At 53.4% G+C, this 22,732-nt stretch overlaps 2 protein-coding genes across 2 annotated transcripts in view; both read left to right on the forward strand.

Moving 5' to 3' along the window:
* Window positions 1–1,172: 1,172 nt before the first annotated feature.
* Window positions 1,173–1,760, forward strand: ASCL5 (achaete-scute family bHLH transcription factor 5; the record flags this gene model as incomplete). Its single annotated transcript, XM_080698739.1, has 1 exon — window positions 1,173–1,760. The coding sequence occupies one exon, from the start codon at window positions 1,173–1,175 to the stop codon at window positions 1,758–1,760; it is 588 nt and encodes a 195-aa protein (XP_080554865.1).
* Window positions 1,761–3,436: 1,676 nt separating this feature from the next.
* CACNA1S (calcium voltage-gated channel subunit alpha1 S) overlaps window positions 3,437–22,732 on the forward strand; it is a gene marked incomplete at both ends in the record, with an annotated part of 72,419 nt that continues 53,123 nt past the window's right edge. Inside the window, 5 exons of the mRNA XM_080698740.1 lie at window positions 3,437–3,588; window positions 5,375–5,480; window positions 18,614–18,753; window positions 20,866–21,008; window positions 21,169–21,321. Of these exons, the coding sequence (XP_080554866.1) occupies window positions 3,437–3,588; window positions 5,375–5,480; window positions 18,614–18,753; window positions 20,866–21,008; window positions 21,169–21,321 (694 nt within the window). The remainder of the gene's footprint in view (window positions 3,589–5,374; window positions 5,481–18,613; window positions 18,754–20,865; window positions 21,009–21,168; window positions 21,322–22,732) is intronic.

Genomic DNA, 22,732 nt, shown 5'->3' on the forward strand with positions numbered 1-22,732 from the left:
CTGGGAGTGTAGAGATGAAAAAATAGACACCTCTGTTAAGTGTTAAAGGAGAAACCCAGGATGAAGCAAGAAGGTATGTCCTGTGTCCATGTGGACTGGAGTAGGAAGGGCGTTGGTGATTTTTTCTGGCAGGCAGAGGGCTTCAAAGCGCCCAACAACACCGAGTTTCTTGTCATCGAAGCGCATCTCCTTCAACATTGAGCAGGGCCCCTTGGTTGGCTTGCAAGTGCTCTGGGATTGCCGCTGCTGATTCAGTAGGAGTGTCTGAGCAGCTTTTAGACCTAAGGCTCTGGAAGGTATCAGTGACCAGACCAGATCCCCTTTCTCAATAGAAATGACATCATCGGACATTTTTATATTTGATCTGAGCAAAGAGGCTGAAAAGTGGTCATTAGGCGTCTTTATGTAGGAGGCGTTTGGGAATTTGTTTTCTCATTTGGTCTCTTACCTTACTAATCTGTGAAGGATGTTTTCAATGTCACCACATAGGAAAACCACTGGAGGTCACCCAACTATTAAGAGGTGAGACAGAATCTGAACCCCGATCTGCATGTCTCCAGAAGCCACACTGCATCCCCTCATGATGCTAAAATCCCTTCTGAGGGTGAGAGTGATGCAAAGAAACCCCTAATACAGGTCTTTCCTAGCTGATATTTTCTATCTCTTCTTTTTTTAGAAATGCTCCCTGGGATTCTCTCTGCTGAGCAGATACAGTGCTGACACAGCTACCACTTTGCCCCCCACACACACATACACAGACGCATTCTGGGGATCCCCAAGGCCGTGAACAAGAAGAACCAGGCACTGGGGGCCTCCCGGCATGGAGGGTGGAAACTAGCGCAGGTGGGAGGTGCCCCTGCTAGGTTGCAGGAGGACACAGGGCGCATGCGCTGCTCTCTTGCTGGGCGCTTGGGTGCAGTGGAGCGCCAAGGCTCTGGAGGGGAACTGCTGAGCTGAGACTCTGCGTAGGGCCACACTTGTCCAGAGAGATGGCTCACATTAGGGAGTCCCAGAAAGCCACCCCCAGAGGCAAAAAGAGGCCCTAGCAAATCCTCTGGTGCTCCAGAGCTGCTGCTGGTGTTGTGACTTGTCTCCGTGGTCAGGACCGTGCTGACCCCAAGAAGGGGCCATTCGGCGAGGGTCTCACTCTGGGTCCAGCTCCACGTCACACCATGAACAGTAACTTCTGCCGGGCCCTGGTGGACCGGAGGCCCATGGGGGCCCCCAGCTGCATGCAGCTTGGCGCCGTGCCCCCTCCCAGGCAGGCGCCGCTGCCCCCTGCCGAGCCCCTGGGCAACGTGCCCTTCCTCCTGTACCCCGGTCACGCGGAGCCAGCCTACTACGACGCCTACGCCGGGGTGTTCCCCTACGTGTCCTTTCCCGGAGCCTTCGGGGTCTACGACTACCCCTTCGAGCCCGCCTTCATCCAGAAGCGCAACGAGCGCGAGCGGCAGCGCGTCAAGTGCGTCAACGAGGGCTACGCGCGCCTCCGCGGCCACCTCCCCGGCGCCCTGGCCGAGAAGCGACTCAGCAAGGTGGAGACGCTGCGCGCCGCCATCCGCTACATCAAGTACCTGCAGGAGCTGCTGAGCGCAGCCCCGGACGGCGCCACCCCCGCCGCCGCGCCGCCCAGCGGTCCCCAGCCCGACTGCCCCGGAGACACCCCGGCCCCAGCGCGCCCCGAGCCGGCGCCCGCGTCGTCCGAGTCCTCCGGCTTCTCCTCCTCCCCTTTCTTCGAGTCGGAGGAATCTGGCCATTGATATGGCCGTGGCCTCCCGGGCTCGGGGGATCACAGGCGCCGCTCCATCCTCAGGAACAGCGCGGGGGCTGCTGGATCACCCGCGCTGCGGAGCAGGACCCTGGCACTTGGAGGTCCGCGGCGCCCCACCACTGCCGGCTGGTAGTGGAGGTGCGGGGCAGGGGTACGACGCCCGCCAGAGGGATCCGCGATGCGGGAAGGGGTCAGGCCCGGGACGGCCTCGGGGCACGCCGCACTCCCTCCAGTTTGCTGCGGAACGACCCAGATCGGTCATCCCCGTGTTAGGATCCTGTAGTGTCTCAGCCTCACGCTGGGGAGAGTTGGAGGACAGCCTGGCCCTGGTGGCTCCGTCTGTCTTCCATTGACCCACTGCAGCCCAGTCTCTCCGCCCACCCCAGAAGCCAGCCGCGCTGGATTAGGAAGCGCCACCGCTCTGGCTGTCCGCAAGATGGCCTCAGATACTAGCGACCTCTTGCAGAGCCCCTTTGTGGATTGATAGAGGAGCAGGAGGGAGCGGTGGGAGGCCAGAAGGCTTCTTGCACTCAGCCCCAAGGAACCGGAAGGAGGCGCTGTGTAAGCACCCGCGGCTCTCTCTGGCTTCCTGGAGGGAGGGCCCCCAATCTTCTATGTGGCTTTTTTTCATTTTTCCCAGGTTGAGTGAGGACTGTATTTTTTTTTTTTTCATAAGACATAAAGCCTTTGGGTCCATTGGCATTGAGTTTGCATCAAAGACTAAATAAAACGATGGTTGGGTTTCACCATTCCTAGGCCATTGTCCAGCTCCACTCTGCTTCAGGCCACTTTCTCATCTGTCGACCCCCCCACACTCCCACCCCTCACCTCTCAGATAACTTGCTGCTGTGGTCTGAGGGGTATTGTTAACTATCACAGAGAGCTCAGTGTAAGCCAAGGGACTTCTTACAGGAAGGGCTGGAATCCCAGAGAGCAAACAAGCTACCCTTGCAAAAGTTATTGGGTGGGTGGGGTATGCAAAACAGAGGGTCACTACAGGTGCCATACCAGAGGTCCGAGCATTCCAGGCTGTCCTGGGAGCCTTCCACCCGGTGAGGAGGGTTTCGTGTTTGACAGGAGGCAGGCATGGTGGGTGGTGGGTGAGAGTGGGGGGAATTCGGCCCCATCCCTGCAGGTGCCAGCATGGGGGAGTGGTGCTGCACAGCTGTGCTGAGCTAGGCCACCCAGCACCTTCTCCAGACAGTGTCACGGGGCCAGGGTGGGGGAAACCTAATCTTGGCATGAGAGGCGGGCCTAAAATTTGAGGCTCCATACCATAGGTGACCCCTTCTTGAGCATATCACCCCAGCCTTGAAACCTTTGCTGCCCCCTACTAAGCCTGCCTCATCTCAGGCTTGTGTGTAGGTTTCTCCCTCACCACCTTACCCTCCTGGGGGGACAGATTGGGATGCCACTGACTGCTCTGGAAGGAATGACAGCTGCCTGGCCTTGGGAGCTGGGGCTGGGCAGCGGGGAGCCGAGAACAGGCTAATTTTACTCTGGGAGCAGAGAGAGTAATCCTCCGCCCCCACTCCCGCCCCTGCCTGGCTGGCTCAGCAGGGCAGGCTCAGTCAGGCCCAGTCCCCAAGACGGGGGCACTGGGGACGCAGGGAAGAGAGGGAATTGGGGTGGGGGACAGGCAAAAGCAAGGGTGTCCGAGAAGCCATGGAGCCGTCCTCACCCCAGGACGAGGGCCCGAGGAAGAAGCCCTCCAAGAAGCCCATTCCCGAGGTCTTGCCAAGGCCGCCCCGGGCCTTGTTCTGCCTGACCCTCCAGAACCCCCTGCGGAAGGCCTGCATCAGCATCGTGGAATGGAAGTATCCTTCGGGCCCGGCAGCCGGGCAGTGTGTGTGACGCTGGGGAGAGAACTGGGGGTGGTCACAGAGCACAGACTTGGAGGGTTGGGGCCACCTGGGACTTGGCATGGGGTGGACTGCCACAGAACAGCATGAGGGGCTTTGGGAAGGGAGGCCCCCATGCTAGAGAGGAGGGCAGGAGCTGGAGGGCTTGCTGGGCTCCGTGTCGGGCGCTACTCAGGGTTTTGAAGCAGTGGTCTCGCTTTGGAATGAGACAGAGGGCAAGCAGTGGCCTCTTTGAGGAAATCTCCCTTCATGAGGGGGTGACAGTGAAGGGGTGACAATGTGAGGAGGCTTTGGCAGGGCCACAAGCTCATGGAGAAATGGATTTGAAGGGAGGCCCGCCTTTAGAGGCTCCGAGCCTCACCACAGGTCCAGCAAACCTAGCTATCTTAGCTCAGACGTACCACCCTGGGGACAGAGACTTAGAAGTCCCTTTCTATGTTCACATGAACTCTGGGAGGAAGAATGATGAAAATATCCGGGCTATTTGGGGAAAGGAGGAAGGCGCTACGGAGAGGAGAGGAGGCCTGTGTCAAGTGGATTCTCAGGGAGAGGGTCAGGAATATTTGAAATATTCTGAAGGGCTCTAAAAGAGTGGGTGCTCACCAGCTGTTCCTTGGAAGAAATGAGCAGGAGGGACAACTGGAAGGGCAAAAGAGACAAAGTATGGAGTCGGGGTCAGCCTGCACCCCACAGCTGTGCTGTGGCCACACAGCACCACGCCAGGCCACACCCAGCCTCAGCCTCTCCCTGCCTGCCTATCTGCGCAGGCCCACTGGGCAGCTTCCCCCTTCTCCATCCTCTGTCCTCTGAGCCTTCTCCTCCCATAGGCCCTGCCCTGCATCCTCCTCTCTTCTCAAACACTGGTAGTTTCTGGGAAGGAGATGGGATTTTTCAACTTAGCCCATCTACATGGCATGTATGCCTCCCCAGCCCTTTCCCCAAACCACACACCAGTGACTCACACTGCCCCTCTTTCTTCTCTCCTTCCACATACTTGCTTCCTCATGGGTAGCAAGTCAAGAAAGGCATGGGCCCAGGCTGCCCTCTGGAAATGGCTGGGGAGGGGCAGAGTGTCTGGGAGAGGGTGCTCAGCTTGCTCCTGTCTTTCCTCCTTCCCGGTCCTGCTCTGTGGGTACAGAGCCTGAACCTGCCTCTGCCCCAGCATCCCTTGCCATTTCTCTGAGTGAGCCCCCATGGGTTGAGTCAGGCTAGAGTCTCAGAAGTCACAGCTCACTGGGAGAGGAAAGGGGCGAGCAGACACTGGGAGTAGAGGAGCCGGAAGATCCCTGAGCCAGGCGAGGTGGTACTCATCTGTAATCCCAGTACTTGGGAGGCTGAGACAAGAGGATCACAGGTTCCAGGCTAGCCTCTGCAACTTAAGCCCTCTACAATTTAGTGAGACCCTGTTTCAAAATGAAAACAAAAACAGGGCTAGAGGTGAGACTCAGAGGCAGAAAAAGAAGAAAGAAGATCCCCTGATGAAGCTTAGTAGCCCTCAGTCAAGTACTAGCCTTTGCAGTTCCAAAGAGTCTAAGTACTGAAGTTACCTGTTCTTGACAAGAGGGGACCAGGTCCCCAGGCAGGATGCTGCTGAGAGTAGGAAAGGAGCCTCAGGGCAGAGCCCTAGAGGTGCCAACCCCTGGAATTATAGTCACAATCCAGGCCGACCCTCAGCACTCTCTCCCCCTCAACGCTGCCAATCCCACAGCTCCCTTAAGTGCTCTCCTTAACGTGGTGCCAGACCCTTCGAGACCATCATCTTGCTCACCATTTTTGCCAACTGCGTGGCCTTGGCCGTGTACCTGCCCATGCCGGAGGATGACAACAACACTCTGAACCTCGGCCTGGTAAGATAGGTCCCCCGTCCTCTTCCTCGGAGCCCACAGCTCCAGGCGTGGGACGATGCCCTGTTCTGGTGGGTGACACTGCTGGTCACCTCCCTGAGGAGGCAGGCTCTGCCTTCCCAACCACCTGCTCACACCAGCTCCTGTGACGTCATTAACCAGCACTGAGCAAGTATTCACCGTCCCCAGGCACTGTGCTAAGAACCCGGCAGCAGCAACCTCATTTAAGCATCTACGTCCCCATAGAGCAGTCCCAGTTGACAGATGTGGAAACTGAGACTTGGTCAGCCAGTACGGGCCATGGATGGTGAAGTGTGGAAGTTGGATGGCAGGTTCCTTCCCTAGAGATGATCCAGAAGGAATTGCTTCCATTGAGCTAGCCTAAATGGGAACGATTGACCTGGGAATTTGAGGAAAGAGCATGCTTTTGAGTTCATAATACCATTTCCTTCTCTCCCTTTCACCGATGACAAGGGCATGGAACTCCCCAAGGTCAGAGCCTGAAGGAACTTTCCAGGATTGATGCCCTACCTTGTCCTGCCTCCCACTGCTTATGGATGAGAAAACTAAGGCTTCAGGAGAGGTGACAGGACTTGCTAGCCCAATAGCTAGTTAATAATAAAAATGGTTAACATTTATTGCCTATTAGCTGCAAGGCTCCATGCTAAATAATTCACATTATTGTATTATTTAATCTCTATAACTATCACTATGGGGTAAGTAGCATGATTAGACCCATTTAGAAGACAAGAAGCCTGAGGCGTGGAGGCATTTAGGTACCTTGCCCAGGGTTGCCCCCATCCAAGTCTTGTGGTAGGGCCTCCCACTCAGGGCTCTCTGACCTCAGAACCCATTCCTGTACCAGTTTTGTCACTGAAGATATAACTTAGAGGTAGAGAGCTTGCCCAGCACGAGAGAGGCCCTGTATCCTCGGGAACCACCACTGCAACAGAGCTTTACCCTACTGAAACCACAGGGGTGAGGAGAGAGGGGGCCCATTTTCGAGCACCCGGGGCCTGAAAGAATGATGCTTATCTCTTTGCCTCTCCTCTTGCTGGTTTCCATGGGAATCTATCTTGAGTTGGGGAGAAGATGGGATTCTAAATGCGTCCTTTCTATGAGTGGAAAAAGCTGAACCCCCGGACATGGAAGGAGAATGGGATTAAATGAGGGCAGGGCCTAGCAATCTATGCTGGTAGGGAAGGTGCTGCGTGCAGCCAGGATCTTTTGCGAGGCAGACCTAGTTCTCTGTCCCTGAATTTAGGGATGGCTATGGTTCCACATCTTCTTTCAGGACTTCATACTTTGGGGCCTGGTTCCATGTGCACCCCTTAAGAAGTTGACTACTTTTGCAAGAAACTCTGCCCTCCTTAGAGAATATTAAGTTATGTTTTAGTGGTTCTATTCTCTTCCATCTGGAAAAAAAATGGAGGTCTTGGATTATTCAAATGGTCCTGTGTATGTTTTCTTTCTTTATGGGAACAGAACTTGCTGTGGTGGAGGTGGTACTGGGGATTTAACTCAGAGGCATTCTACCTCTGGACTACACCCCTAGCCCTATTTTATTTTTTTATTTGGAAACAGGATCTCACCAAATTGCAGAGGTTTTGCTACATTGCTGAGGCTGGCTGCAAACCTGTGATCCTCCGGTCTCAGATTCACAAGTACTGGGATTATGGGCATGTGCCATCATACGCGGCTTTGCAAAGTCTTGAGTTAGTTCTAGAGCTCATAGAGACAAGGTGGTGAGTTGCATGGAAGAGAGGCTGCTGACCAGAAACCTTTCCAAAGCAGCAGGCATCACCTGGCATATTGATGGCCCTAATCTAACCCTTGACTGCGAAGCCCAGAGAAAGCAGGTGATGTGCAAGGCCACACAGCCAGCTGCTTCTCAAGGCCTCCTTACTCCATCTCGTCAATTACGTGTTCATCTCCACAGCACCCGGCAAGAGGGAAATGACTGGACAGAGCAGGAGGAAGGCAGATTCGCTATTTATCTCTCACCTTACAGGCAACTTTGTAGGTATCCGAGAAAAGCTAAGAACTTTCCAGTTATCCAGAATAACCTGTAATTTTGAAGAAGAGATGCCTAGGGACCAATTCTGCATTAATCTTATCATGCATTTTTGCAAGTATGTATTTAAGGCCTATCACGTCCCTGGCACATACTGGAGATAGAAATATAAACCAAAAAGGCTTAGTTTTCATCTTCATAGAGCTTAATTAATTAAACCAATTAAATAAGTAATTACAATTGAACCAATTAATCAGGTAGTTAAAATGAAATGGGCACTCTGACAGCCTGCTGGAAGGAAACCTAAGCTAGTCTTGGGGTCGCGGAGGCCTCCCAAAGGATGGGATACTTAACCTGAGACCTGAGGGCAGGGCTGGCTTCATAGGTGTGCTGCCTGCACACGACAACATGCTCAAAAGGGCCCCATGTTTTGGGTTTAATGCTTATAGTATTGAAGTTGTAATTAATCGCAACTTGGAATTTACATTTTGTAAGTAAAGTCCACTGAGGCTGGGAGTCCACATGTGCTGGGAGCTTGGAGGATTGGCTCACACATGGTCCTGCCTCCTGCCACCTTTCTGCCTCAGAGGACAGACTGTTAGATTGATTCCTCAGCACCTGGTCCCTGGGACCCTGGTAGGGATCCAGGTACAGAAGCAGGGAGAGTCAGGGCTGGGCACATGGGCCCTTTGGTGTTGCAGGGAAAGGCATGGCTGTGATGTCCTCACCCCTGGGCTCATCTTTCCCTAGTCCATTCGGTGGCCTCTGAGGCTCACCGCCACCCATGTACTTCCCACCTCCCGGAGTACAGGTTGCCACACACATGGGTTCTGCCTGTCCACCGGGGGTTGAGTGGCAAGTCTGTGTGAAGTGAGCAGGCAGGCCCCACTTCGCCTTTGGCCAGGGCATAGGATGTCGCACTGTCAGATGGCAGGGGGCTGGAAGCTGGTGCCCGTCATGGTCTGCATTTGCCCCATACAGCATTTATTTGGTAATTAAAAACACCATGGTAGCCAGATGCAGTGGCGCACGCTTGTAATCCCAGCATTTGGGAAGCTGAGACAGGAGGCTCACGGTTTGCACACAGCCTCAGCTACTTAGTGAGGCCCTTTGCAACTCAATGAGACCCTGTTTCAAAATAAAGAATAAAAAATAGCACTGGGGTGTAGCTCAGAGGTAGAATGCCCCTGGGTTCCATCCCCAGTACCAGAAAAAAAAAAAAAAAAAAAAAAACACCATGGTAGACTGAAAAAAAAAAAAGATGTGGAAACAAAAGCAGAAAGCTTTACGTTTTAGTACCTTTATCAACACCAATTTCCCACTTTTTGAACAAGAGGTCCTACGTTTTCTTTTGTACGGGGTCCTGTTATGCAGCCTGTGGGAGTGTGGAGGAGAGTGTCGCAGGAGACCTGGGCTGGAGGAGGTTCTCGGTGGAGGGAGCCCCAAGAACAAAGGTCTGGAGGCAGGAAATAGAGATGGGGTGGGACAGAGCCGAGGCTCTGGCCGCCACCTCCAGTGTGGATGAGGGTGAGACGGGAAGCAGGGAATGGGACAGGAGGCCACTGGAGTCATCCTGGCAGGGCTTGGGTCTGGAGCCCTGGAGCTGGATAAGAGGGCAGCATTGAAAGAGACCCAGGGGGCCTCGGTGACTGAGTGTGTGCGGGGTAGCAACGGAGGCCTGGGGGAGGCGGAGAGAAGGCAAGGGAGACACTGGGGCTTCAGAGTTGGGGACAGAGTAGACGGTAGTGACACTGGACAGGGCAGCACTTAGGTCAGGGATAAAGGATACGGTGAGTTCAGTTTTAGACACTTTGGGATACAGGTGTCTGTGTGTCTGTGTCTACCCACTGGGCAGCTGACCCTGCAGGTCTAGTGTTTGATGACAGGCAATTCCTCACTTTGGTACGTGCCAGGCTAGCTGGGGCAGAGCCGTGTGGGGATGCTGGGAGCAGGCAACAAAGACTTCTGCAGATGCCTCTGTGCGGGCAGTCAGGGGTGTTGGCATCCTTGGTTATGGGCAGGGAATCCTGACACCTGTCTGTCCCCCTTCTGGGTCCCTCCCCAGTTCCCCTCCTTCCCTCCATGATGGACCTGGGTTTCCTGGAGCCGGGGTACCCCTGTGAAAGTCTGCTCTGTGTCAGTTGAGAAAGGAGGAAAGGAAACCGAGGCTCAGGATGGGCAAGGAGTTCCAGTAATGCACAGTGGGCCAGAGAGTGGCAAAACAGACCAGAGCCCTGGCATCCTGGCTGTGGCAGCGTGCAGAGGGGGACGTGGGCTCTGAAATCACATGGCTGGAGAAGCAGTATGGTGTGGTGGTTAGGGAAATGGCTTGGGAGCTACAAGTTGTGCTTTTGAGTCCAGGCCCGTGCATGCACCAGCTGGACAAGTTATGTAACCGACCCCCTCGGTGCCTGCATTTGTAAAATGGGGATCACATTGCATACTTGAGAGAAGTTTCTGGATGAGTCAAGATCTTTGGCGTTGTACACCTTACCTATCAACATGAGGATAGGTAAGTTCCCACAGTGTTTCAAAGTGGGCACCCCAGCCAGGAAGCCCCTGGTCACAGAGATCCCTGAGTTGCTAGAGTCAAAGGGTTCAACCCCAACCACCATGCCCAAGGATTATTTCAGATTAAAAAATTCCTGTTCACCCTCCCTTCATCTACCCCCTAATTTCTTCTTATTCTTATTTATTTATTTATTTATTTATTTATTTATTTATTTATTTTGCAGTATTGGGGATGGAACCCAGCAGCATTCTACCTCCAAGCTACACCCACAGCCCTATTTTTTATTCTTTATTGCAGAGGGCCTCACTAAGTAGCTGAGGCTGTCTGTGAACCGTGATCCTCCTTTCTCAGCCTCCCAAATGCTGGGATTACAAGCATGCCCCACCACACCCCGCCCCTAATTCCTTCTAAACCTCATCTTCTCTCTTAGAACTGTCCATTTTGTCTGAATGGCTTTCCTGGTCACCTTTCCTGCCCCCCCCCCAGCAAATCACCATCATTGTTATGAACAACAGCAACATCCTGTATTTGTTCTGTGCTTTATCAGCCCTCTAATGTCTATGAGGCAGGTACTATTATTTTCTCATTTGGATATATAAGTAAACTGAGGTACAGAGAGGTTAAATTACTGCACAGGCCCTGCTGGGTAGGTGGGCAAATCTGCATCCCCTGTGGGCCTCTTGGGGTGGCTTTCTGGACATCAGAAGAGGAGGAGGACCTCTCTGCTTCCCTAGGGTGTGGCACTGGAGAGCAGAGCCCCTCACTATAACCCCATTTTCCCCTGATCTTGGAGTTGCTGATGCCCAGGACCAGTGTGGACAATCAGCAACCAGCCCCAGCCTCTAGGCCAGACTCCATCTCTCCAAGACAGAAGCTCGCCTAAGCCTTGGGGGCTGCTGCTAAAACACCTCTAGCATTCTCCCAGAAGAGTGGAGGCTGGAGGAGGAGGTCACAGAGGGGAGCTGTTTGTCTAGACACTAGACGTTTAAAGATGGAGTTTCCCCTGGGCAGAGCGGCAACATGTCCAAGTGTGACTGGAAACCCAGACTAGAGCCCAGAACTTCCAGCCAGCCTGGTCCCTCCAGCGCCAGCTCTGCCCCTAACATCCTGCCTGTTCCCCAAGGTCTGAGGAGCTCCTGCTCCTGGGTGGAGGCGCCTGATTGAACCACCATTCCAACCTCGGCCAACCTGAGGGGCCTGTGTGAACAAGCAACAGCATCAGTGAGTCCCTGTATCCTCCGGGAACAGGCCAGAGATGGACTGGTTTTACCAATCATCGCCCATCCCCAAGGCAATCCTGCATCAGGGGGTGATTTCCAAAAGGTGAAAACGGCCAGGCATGGTGGCGCATACCTGTAATCCCAGTACTTGGGAGGCTGAGACATCACAGGTTCAAAGCTGGCTGCAGCCACTTAGCAAGACAGTGTTTCCAAGTAAGCAATAAAATAGGGCTGGGAGTATAGCTCAGAGGTAGAATGCCTCTGGGTTCAATCCCCAGCACCCCCCCCACAAAAAAAGAAATAGTGAAAATATTTCTAGTTAAAATATAGCAGCAACACAAGTCAGGGATTACTTTGACTCATAAGAGAATGAGCAGGAAGATAAAGCTGGCTCACAGAGAATCAGAGGAGCAGAAGGTCTATGATAATGGAGAAGAATGGTAGGGTGGTCGGGCTGAACACCACGCTGGTAGATGCCCCGCAGGACCACAGAACAGTAACTATTGGGCTGCCTTTTTACCAGGAGAGAACCATTTACATCTTTACAAGACCCAGCAGTGATGGTTGGACAAAGGCACAGTCCCCAGGTCAGCAGCTTTCAACAGAGGGGGCAGGAGGAAGAGGTCTGTCCACCAACAGATAGTTAGCAATATCTGGAATCGCAGGAGAGGGGGCGGGGATGCGTGCTTTTGGCATCCAGTGGGTAGAAGCGGGGACAATGCCAAACTCCCTGCCACGCACAGGACAGCCCTTCCCCCAGCACAGAACTAAGTGCCCCAAATGTCAGTTAGGGCTGAGGTGGAGAAACCCCACCCCAGACAGCTAAGTCATCCTTGGCCGGCTGTTATAAAATGTTCCAGCGTGACATGAGGATATTTTGCCCTCCCTTTGCCCTATTTCCATGTTCTAGAAGATTTTTCTTAGCATCCCTCGAGCGGGCCTTGCCTGCTGCCCACGTGGGGAGGGTGGGTGGGATGGGACTGCTGCCTATCCGGCCCCTCCTGGGCTCCTGAGCCGCCACCGCCCCTCGCATCACCAGGCTCGCCAGGCCCATCACATTCCTGGGGTTCAGGTTGCTGCTCAGCGTCCTCCACGAGGCTGGAGCCTAAGCCCCTGGCAGCCGGGCCGTTTGTCTTTTTATAGGGTCTGGAATGTGCCTGCCTGATGACTCCAGCGACTCATAGCCCACTCCAGCTCACTGCCCAGGGAGGGAGGCAGGGGCTTCAGAAGACCCCTCAGGGACCCAAAACTTCCAGGGCACAGGGTGGCCAGAGTCCTGGCCACTGTGCAAAGCACTGAAGATATTTGACAAGGGTATGTGACAAGGGTCAGTCAAAAAAAAAAAAAGGGCCCAGCTCCCCCCCACACACACACACACAGGGTCAGGGCTGAAGCTACTGCAGGGCTGAGAGCATAAAATATAGAAAGAACCTGAGCATGTTGCCATGTTGTGCAGCTTTAGGGGGAGCTGCTCGGTAGCTGTGTGATCCTGGAGAATTATACAACCTCTCTGCTTCCGTTTCCTGCTCTTTAAAATGGGGTAAAGTACTTGCCATATGAGGTTTCGATGAGGATTAAGGGTATGTATGTGTCTAGAATAGGGACGGGCATGTATGTACGTGGATGCTTAATAAGGTTTGGCTGTTATTATCACTATTACCATGATGGAGCCGGTTGGCTGCCCTCTCCCAGCTCAGCCACTGCTTTCCCTCAGCTCACCGATGCTCCTGAGTGCACAGACCTCTCCTGTGACTCTCAGCCGCACCACCCATCTCCCCACCTAGACAGCCCTGGCAAATCCGGCCACTCGGAACCGGGGAGCCAGGCTCTCCCAGTGGAGAAGGGAAGAGGACAAGGAAGGCCCAGCCAGGGCAGTAGGATGGCGAGACAGACCCACTTGAACTTGGCGATTTGAACAAAGGATTCAATGAGCTAAATATAGCCACTTCCCTCTGCCCTCTACCAGTCGCTTTCTAAGCCTAGAGGCTGAGGGGCTCCGAGATGCCAGGCCCTGACATCAGAGAGGTTGCTGGCTCAGTCCTGGCAGGCGGGGTTGGAACTTGCAGCCTCAGCACCACGCTTCCCTCTCCCCTTGCTCTGCTCATCTGTGAAATAGGAGAAGCGCAGCAGAAGCAGACCTCAGTCCACAGCCGAGGTGTGCAAGAAAACACCTACGTGTCCTGTAAACTCGAGGCACTGGAGTCTGTGCCACTTCTCCCTGGGGCGCAGGAGCTTTGGCTGCAGGTATTCTCAGAGCTTGCAGTCACCCCACCTGCCCTGGGGGGTGCCCAGCCACCGGGGACATAGGTCCTCTGCACCCTTATTAGGGCAGGAATCCTGGGCAAGGCTGGAGCCTGCTTTCCTTACCACATATTCACTGTGAGCTCCACCCTTGGGGTCTCATACCCTGGAGTGAGTCCTAGGCTATAGAAAACAAAAGCCAGGGCTCCTCCGCTCCTGAGGCACAGGGGCCGGGCCTGCTGCCTGCTTCAGAGAGCAAGAGAGGGGGCAAGTTGCTGCAGGTTGCTATGGATTTTCCAAAAGCTCACTCAGAACCTATACTGCACAAGCCTCAGAGTGAGGGCAACAGTCCGCAGACCAGCGCTGCCTATAGTCCGCACCTTGTGCGGTAGTGTCCTGTGACCATTCGTCTTTCATCGCAAGTGTTCACAGGACAGGCGCTGCTCCAGATGCAGGTGGCAGGCAGCACACAGAGCAAACTCCCTGCACCCATGGACCCCATGTGAGGTAAGGAGCTAACGTATATAAGTGGATAGCGGCACCTGGATGGCACACACCTGTGATCCTGGTACTTGGGAGGCTGAGACAGGAGGATCGTCGGTTTGAGAACATCCTCAGCAATTTAACGAGGCCCTCAGCAACTTAGTGAGACCCTGTTTCAAAATTAAAAAATAAAATAAGTTTGGTGTTGTAGCTCAGAGGTAGAACATCCCTGGGTTCCGTTCCCAGCACTGCAGAAAATAAAAATAAATAAATAGCAAGGCAAATACCAAAAAGAGAAATAAAGAAGGGTGAGGAGCTAGATCGTGGGGGAGGGTGGTGGAAGGTCTCAGTGATAGGCCAACATCCACGTGGGGACCCAAAAGGAAGAAGACAGTGAGCCTGAGCTGTGCGGCGTCTGGGGATCAGCCTTCTAGGCAGGGGGAGCCATGACAAGAGTCAAAGCCCTGACCCTGAGATACCGGGAGGGAAGCTCCTACTCGGGGAAGGGGGCCCTGGAGTCCCCAGCAGGGTGGGGAGGGTCCAAACCACACCTCTGCCCTCCCCTGCCCCCAACAGTGACTCCGAGAAACCTTCTGATGGGCGCCTGACCAAATACTTGTCACTAATGGGGATACGGCCTAACCCCGGGCACCCCCACAGTTAGGACGACACAGGAGGACGATGTGGTCTCCAGGAGGCTGCAGCTGGGCAGTGTGCAGCCAGGAGTGTTCCAGTGCCACGGGGGATGCAGAGGACACACGGGGCGGATTCTTTCTGCACAGGATCAGGGGGCCGTAAGAGATGAGCGGTGCACTGGGCTGGAGGACCTCGGGACCCCCCAGACAGAGGGCCCGAGTGAGCAAAGGCACAGAGGCCGGGCAGGTAGAGAGCTCAAAGTCCTTCCCCGACAGGCAGGAGGCCAGCAGCCAGGTCACCGTCAGCAGGCGTCATGGCGCAGATGGCTCACAGGCCTGGGAAGGTGTGTGGATTTTATGTGCCTCAGGGCCGTGGTGGATTAGTAGGTGAGGAGATGTGGAGGGCTAGTAGTTGAGGAGATGCCTGGATTGACCCAGAGAAGGACAAGGGGTGGGGGAGAGGGGAGAAGGGGAGAGGAAGGGGGAAGAGGAAGAAGGGGAGGGGAGGAGGAGGGGGAGGAGGAAGAGTGGCCTGGGAGCAGCAGATGACTGTGATGAGGAAGAAGAGGAGCAGTGGTGCGCTCAAGGGAAGGAGAGGGATACACCACTGGAGTAGAGAGGTCTGGCCCTGGTGGGTGGTGGACCCCTGGGTTGTGGCTTGGAACAAATGAATGTCGCTGGCCAAGGCAGGGGCATGTGAGTTAGAGCAGGTCCAAGGGGAAGAGAAGTTCTGTTTGAAACACGCAGAGTTCAGGATAGGACAGAGCCACACCCTGGTAACTCACCCACAGGAGGCCTTCTAATCCCCAAGATGACTCTTTTGGGTAGCTTTTATTATCTTGAATTTGCAGATGTGAAAACTCAGTTTCACAGACGCTTAGGAAATTTAGCAAAAAGACAGAACTGCTGAGAATCCTTCCACCATACCCCTGAGCCTCCCACCCCAACCCCCATGGCAGACCCTTGTGAGGAACAGCTGGAAACTGGGGTGCTTTGGGATGGTTGGTGACTTTGATCCTGGGAGGCAGCCAGGCTCCGCCCAGGGCATACAGTCCTGAGCTTAATAAATACCCATGGAATGAACATTCCTCATTCCTCTATGCAAGACCACCAACACAGCGTGACATTCATGACACTCTCTCTGCGGCACAAGAGTGGACACACTTCTCTTCCACGTCCCCCTGAACAAGGGCCAAACTGTGTGCACACAAGGTTTTCCCAACAGTGTGTTAGGATTCAGGACTAGGTGGTGAGGATAATGGTGGAGAGGGATGGGAACAGGAGCTAACGGGCTGTGCTACCCGAGTGACCCCATCTGAGGCCCGCAGCCCCCAACACACTTGCTCTGAGCCAAGTGGCGCCTGGACAGGCAGCGGCAGGTGCAAAACGCTCTCCGGTGTACGTGGCTCGCCGCCCAGCCCGTGAGCTCAGCAACTATTTTGGGTCCTGTTTTCCCTGCCCTCAACCCAACTTCAGTCTGTGCCCTGGGGTTGCAGCCACCTGAAAATGTACATGCTGAGCCGGGCATGGTGGCGCAGGCCTTAACCCGCAGAGGGCGGTTGAGGATCTCAGGAGGATGTCAGGTTCCGTGAGGTGGTCAGCAACTTAGGGATATTCTGTTTCAAAATAAAAAATAAAAATAGGGCTGAAGGTATACTTGGACATAAAATGTCCCTGGGTTCAATCCCTAGTCACACACACACACACACACACACACACACACATACACGCGCGCGCGCGCGCTAGCGCACACAATGTACATCCTGACTTGACTCCACTCTCTCCTCTTACACCTTTCCCTGATGCGTGCCTGCAAAGAGGAGAGACCAATCGCCTGCTTGCAAGGAGCCCCACCCAGTGGCCCCACCCACTCCTCTGAGCAAGGGGTGCCCAGACTTCCCTTTGCAGTTCCCTGGCAAGGAGTAAGTTGCTCAGGACCCCACAGTCTTTAGCAACAGGCCCTCTAGCAGAAAGGCAGGCTTTGCATTTTAATCGCTCTCTCATTTCTGGAAGAAGGAGAAAGTTGTGAGACTACAAACTAGTAAAGGAGAGTGGGTCTAGTTCACACGTGCCTCAGTTTCCCCTTGTATAGATTCCCAAGCTTATTGGCTTTCCACTCTCTTTACAGAAAAAAAATTGTACCTAAAGCTACTACTGCCCTCCAGATTGTTCCAACATCCTCCCCCCCCCCAGGATCACTGACTTTAGGAACCTATAAAAGGAGAAATTATGCTGTTAGGAGATTTCTGGGGCCACATCCAGGTTAATGAGCCATTCGGAGATCTCTTCCCTTGCCTTCCACATCTAGCTATTTGGAAGTAAGAATAAATTATCTTCCAAATCACTAGTGAGGTGGCCAGTTCCCAGATCTGACTCTTCCAGAGTGAGGAACTGTGCCTTGTGGTATGAATTAAACCTCCAGAGTCTGCCAGGGGGAGGCCCAGGTCCTTGGAGGGGCTTTCAAGGTGCAGGAGTTGGCAGCTAACAGTAATGGGGACCGGAGTGTGGGGTGCAGGGCCCCTCGTTTCTAATTCTATGGGGTACCAGTCACCGTCACCTCCTGAAGTCGCGCAGCACTTCATTTTGGCCCAGCAGATCCCAGATCAACACCCACTCAGGGAGACCAAGACTCCATGGAGAGGCTGGGGGACTGGAGCTCTTGGAAGCCACCAAGCCAGGGTTCAGATGGCTGCAAGGTGAGCAGTTTCCACCTGGAGCCCTGACAGGAGGAACCTGCTTCCTTAGTTAGAAACAGGTCTTATCTGGGCCCAGAGGAAGGGAAGGGTGATTCTACCAAGCCTGACCCAGGATCAGGCTACAGGGCAGGGGGTGGAACACTGCCCCCACCTGGAAGGAGCGAGCAAGGCCGTCTGCAGGGCTGAATCAAGCATCCCCACACAGTTAACTCCACATTCAAATCACCCTGCCTGCAGGCAGCTGGTGTGGGGTAGGCAATGCAGACAGGGAAGTGGAAGAAAGGGCAAGCCCCGGACCAGCAAGGGAGGCCATCTGGGGTTCTGAGAATCCACCCACACTTCCTGCTGTCAATCAGTAGGTAGCGGAAGAAGAAGGATGCCCAGACACAAACCACCTGGGACCTTTCATCTTGGGGATTGCCCCAGATCATTCATTCATTCATCTAATTCTAGACTCTGAAAGAAGAGTAATGACCAAAAAAAAAAAAGAAAGAAAGAAAGAAAAGGACAGCTGGGCGTGGTGGCACACACCTGTAATACCAGTACTTCGGAGGTTGAGACAGGAGAATTGGAGAATTGCAGGTTCAACTTAATGAGGCTATCAGCAACTTAGCAAGACTTTGTTTCAAAATAAAAGATAAAATATGGCTGAGGGTATAGCTCAGAGGTAGAATGCCTTTAGAGGTTCAATCCCCAGTGACACAAATTAAAAATAGACAAAAACCTATTAGAATATAAACCTTGTTTCATGGAGTTTATATTGTAAAGGGGGCAAGAAAGATCATGAACAAGATAAAAATACATAAACAGTATTTTAGCCAGAGATAAGGGCTAAGAAGACAAAACGAAGCTGGGAGGAGGGACATGAAAGGCTGGGTGTGGCTCAAATTGCACTTGGTGGCCAGGGATGGATGGCCTCAGGAAGGGACTTGTCTTGTTTTGGTACTCAGGACTGAACCCAGACACATTTTACCTCCCAGCTATACCCTCAGCCCTTTTTGTCTTTTATTTTGAAACAGAGTCTTACTTAGTTGCTGAAGGCCTAAGTTGCTAAGACTGGCCTCAGACTTGCCATCCTCCTGTCTCCCCCTCCCAAGTACTGGGATTACAGGATGTGCCACTGCACCGGGCTGAGGGGACAACTTTTGGGTAAAGCCCAGTGGGAAGCGAGGGTGCTGGCAACATAGGGGCGTGTGGTGTGAGGAGGCTTGAGGGGGTCCCCACAGAGGGGCCAGCATAGCCAGCATCCCCAGCAAGCACACTGAGGGATGGAGGGGCTCAGCCTGGAGTGCTGGAGTATGCAGAGGAAAGCTGAGACCACATTTGCTCCCGCAGGAAAAGCTGGAGTATTTCTTCCTCATCGTCTTCTCCATCGAGGCTGCCATGAAGATCATCGCCTACGGCTTCCTCTTCCACCAGGACGCCTACCTGCGCAGCGGCTGGAATGTGCTGGACTTTATCATTGTCTTCCTGGGGTGAGACCCGACTGCGGGGGCTGCAGGCGCCACCCGCACCCCAACACAGAGGCGGGCACTGAGCTCATGGTGGCCAAGGAGTGGCCTCCACTAGAGGCTGGACGGCTGGAGTGAGGCCAGTTTTGTGGGGGTGGAACACTGGCCCCATCTGGCGGCAGGGCAGGCCCATTCCCCAGCTCCAGCCTGAGTCCCGTGGTCCCTCACATCACAGACGGTGGAGATGAGGTGTGTGGTCTAAGCGCCACGCTTTCTGGGGCTCATGTTTCTCATTCTTTGTTTTCGTGGGTGCTGTTTGTTGGTAGCTGTGTCAGTGTGCTAGGACTGTGCCTTCAAGACCTTGCGGGCTGCAGGCCTGAGCGACGGAGACGTGTTTCCTCACAGTCCTGAAGCTGGCCGTCCCCGCTCAAGGTGTCCGCAGGGCCCGGCCCCCGGCCTCCCTCCTGGGCTCTCCTGGGCCGGCTCCTCATATGGCCTCACATGGTCTTTCTAGCACATCCCCATGGTGCGCCTTTGTGTGTACAAATCTCTTCTTATAAGGACACCAGAGAGACTGAGTTAGGGCCTGCCCAGATGACTCCATTTAATGTAATCGCCTTCTTTTCTTTTCTTTTCCTTTCTTTTCTTTTCTTTTTGCACTGTGGATGAACCCAGAGGCATTCTACCTCTGATCTACACTCTATCATCTTTTATTTCTTTTTAATTTTGTACTCTCGCTCTTGCCCCCCCCCCACTGAGGACCAAACTTGGTGCTTTGTGCATGCCAGGAAAGCGCTCCGTCTCTGAGCTAAATCCCCAGCCCCTACTTTATAATGTTGAAACGGGTTCTCATAACATAATGAGACCAGCCTCAAAGCTGACATCCTCCTGTCCCAACCTTGCAAATACTGAGACTACAGGCATGCTCACCTGGCATGTAATCACCTCATTTAAGGCTGTCTCCAAAGACAGTCACATTCTGAGGTGCTGGAGCTTAGACCTCCAATATGTCAATTTTGTTCAACGTTTCCTTTAGTAATCACCACCTATTTCTAACAGCAGTATTTATTGAGCATTTGCTTATGTACCTTAAACAGCAGGTGCTCATTTAATTCTCCCAACCACCCTTTGTTGACTCCATTTGATGGATAAGAATACTAAGGCACAGAGAAATCAAGCAACGTGCCCAGGGTTACACAGCTGGCAGGTGGCATAACCGGGGCTGCCTTTGCTCCAGAAGCAGCGCTCTTAGCTAGTATGCTGTCCTTCAATCGAATTAACACCGTGTCAGTTATCTGCTGATGATTCGGTGCTGCTTTCAGCACGAGGGGGGAAGCAGCCTCAGCCCTTAATGAGCTGCCCGGGTTAGAAAGCAAGACAAGTAGCCAGACACAGTGGCGCACGCTTGTAATTCCAGCATTCGGGAGGCTGAGACAGGAGGATTGTGGTTCGAGGACAGCCTCAGCTACTTAGTGAGGCTCTTTGCAACTAACTCAGTGACACCCTGTTTCAAAATAAAGAATAAAAAATAGAGCTGAGGGTATAGCTCAGAGGTAGAATGCCCCTGGGTTCCATCGCCAGTACTGAAAAAAAAAAAAAAAAAAGGCAAGACAAGTACCCGCAGCACTGAGTGTCAGAAAACAGCTTTGCACACAGTGTCCCAAGAGGTTCCTGTTGTCAGAGGAGAGATTCACAGGAAAAGAGATTCGAGGTGGACTTCACAGGGTAATGGAAATTTGAGTAAACTGAGGGGGGGGGGTGAGCAGGAAAGATGAAAGGGGGGCCTGAGGAGAAGGCCACTGAAGAACTGCCCTGGGTTTCCTCCTCTGGGTCACCACTGAGAGGGGCTGACCGTGGTGCCTGCGGTAAGCTCAGCCGCAGGGCAGGGATTGGGCCCATAGCACTTTGGCACCCAGAGCAGACATCACTAATGGATCACAGACTGTTCTCATCTAGTCTGAACTTGGCCTCAAAATCCTTTTTACTAAAGCTCTCCAGGCAGGCATTCCCAAATCATCACAGTGAGCAGCTGTTGAATCGTACCAGGTGCCCTGAGCACAGGCCAGGCACAGGGTCCCTGACCCTGGGACAGCGTCTTCTCTGACCTCCAGTCCCTCTCTCCATCTCCCACACTAGGGTCTTCACCGTGATTTTGGAACAGGTCAACGTCATCCAGACCAACACAGCCCCCATGAGCAGCAAAGGCGCCGGCTTGGACGTCAAGGCCCTGCGAGCCTTCCGCGTGCTCAGACCCCTCCGGCTGGTGTCGGGGGTGCCCAGTGGGTGGCAGCGCCTCTGCAGACCCTTTCCTCCTCTCCCAACCTGTTCCCTTGTGCCCCTCTACCTGGGTGTCCAGAGGCTTCCAGGATGGATGGAGAGGGAGGGCAGCGAGACCAGAGGGAAGGAAGGTAACCGGTCTTTCCCCTGCCCTTGCGGCAGGCCTGCAGGTGGTCCTCAACTCCATCTTCAAGGCCATGCTCCCCCTCTTCCACATCGCCCTGCTGGTGCTCTTCATGGTCATTATCTACGCCATCATCGGGCTGGAGCTCTTCAAGGGCAAGATGCACAAGACCTGCTACTTCATTGGGACGGGTGAGTCCCGGGACTGGGGAGTGGGACGGGTTCAGGGACAACTCGGGAGGGGCAGCGCTAGTGAAGAAGCTGCAGGTCAGGGCCATGGCTCCCCACCTGTTGGCCTTGGAAATGGATTCCTCCTGGACAGGGGGGAGTTGGAGGAAGGACAGCGCTGCCATGGCCAGTGATCAGAGACAGTGGCCTGAGCCATAGCTTGTTTTCACACCCCCTCCCCCAGAGCTGGTATCTTCCAGGCTGTCTGGGCCAGTCATGGATTGAGATGAAGGCTTGGGATAAGCCTGGATTTCTCTTCCTACTCTCCTTGGTAGTTTCAGTTCTAGTCTGAACTGCTCTTCAAAACCAGGGCCCAAGAGAGGTTTGAATGAGACTTCAAGAAAACCCCACGGCCTGTGTGGTGGTGCACGCCTAAAATACTAGTGCCCAGGAGACTGAGACAGGAGGATAGCATGTTCGCAGCCAGTCTCGGCAACTTAGTGAGACCCTGTTTCAAAACAAAAGAATAAAATAGAGCTGAGCGTGGCGGCGCACGCGTGTAATCCAGTACTTGGGAGGCTGGGACAGGAGGATCACAAGTTTGTGGCCAGCCTCAGCTACTTAGTGAGGCCCTCTGCAACCTAGCAAGACTAAAAAGTAAGGCTAGGGGTGTATCTTGGAGGTAGAATGCCCCTGGGTTCCATCCCCAGTACAGCAAAAAAAAAAAAAAAAAGAAGAAGAAGAAAATAGGGCTGGGAGTGTTGCTCAGAGGTAGAATATTCCTGGATTCCATCCCCAGTAACACACACACACACACACACACACACACACACACACACCTAAGAACCATTTTGGGGTTGTCAGGAGTAACCTATATTGAGGCCCAGATCCATTTGAACAAAATTTCCTAAACCAGCAATTATCTGATTTCTTGGCTTCAGGATCCCTTCACACTCTTTCAAAGTAATAAGGACCCAAGGGAGCTTGTGTTTGTGTAGATTTGGCCTATTGATAGTTATGGTATTCGAAGTGAAGACTTAGAGAAATGTCATGATATTAATTTACTAAATCATTTTTAAACAACAGTAATAAGCTGGGCGCTATGGCACACGCCTGTAATCCCAGTATTTGGGAGGCTGAGACAGGAGGATCACAGATTTGAAACCAGCCTCAGCAATTTAGCGAGACTCTACAATCTAGCGAGACCCTATTTCAAATTAAAAAAAAAAAAATAGAAAGGGCTAGGGGTGTAGCTCAGAAGTAGACTGCCCCTGGGTTCAATCTCCAGTAAAACAAAAAACTAATAAAATATTTAAAGGGCTGAAGGTGTAGCTCAGAGGTTCAATCCCCTGGGTTCAATCCCTAGTCCATAAATAAATAAAAAGAGAGAATCCAGGATATCATCAAAACTGCAGGATTTTAGGGACAATTAAAG

The sequence above is a fragment of the Muscardinus avellanarius genome (genome assembly GCF_963383645.1).
Source record: "Muscardinus avellanarius genome assembly, chromosome: 7".
NCBI lineage: Eukaryota > Metazoa > Chordata > Mammalia > Rodentia > Gliridae > Muscardinus > Muscardinus avellanarius.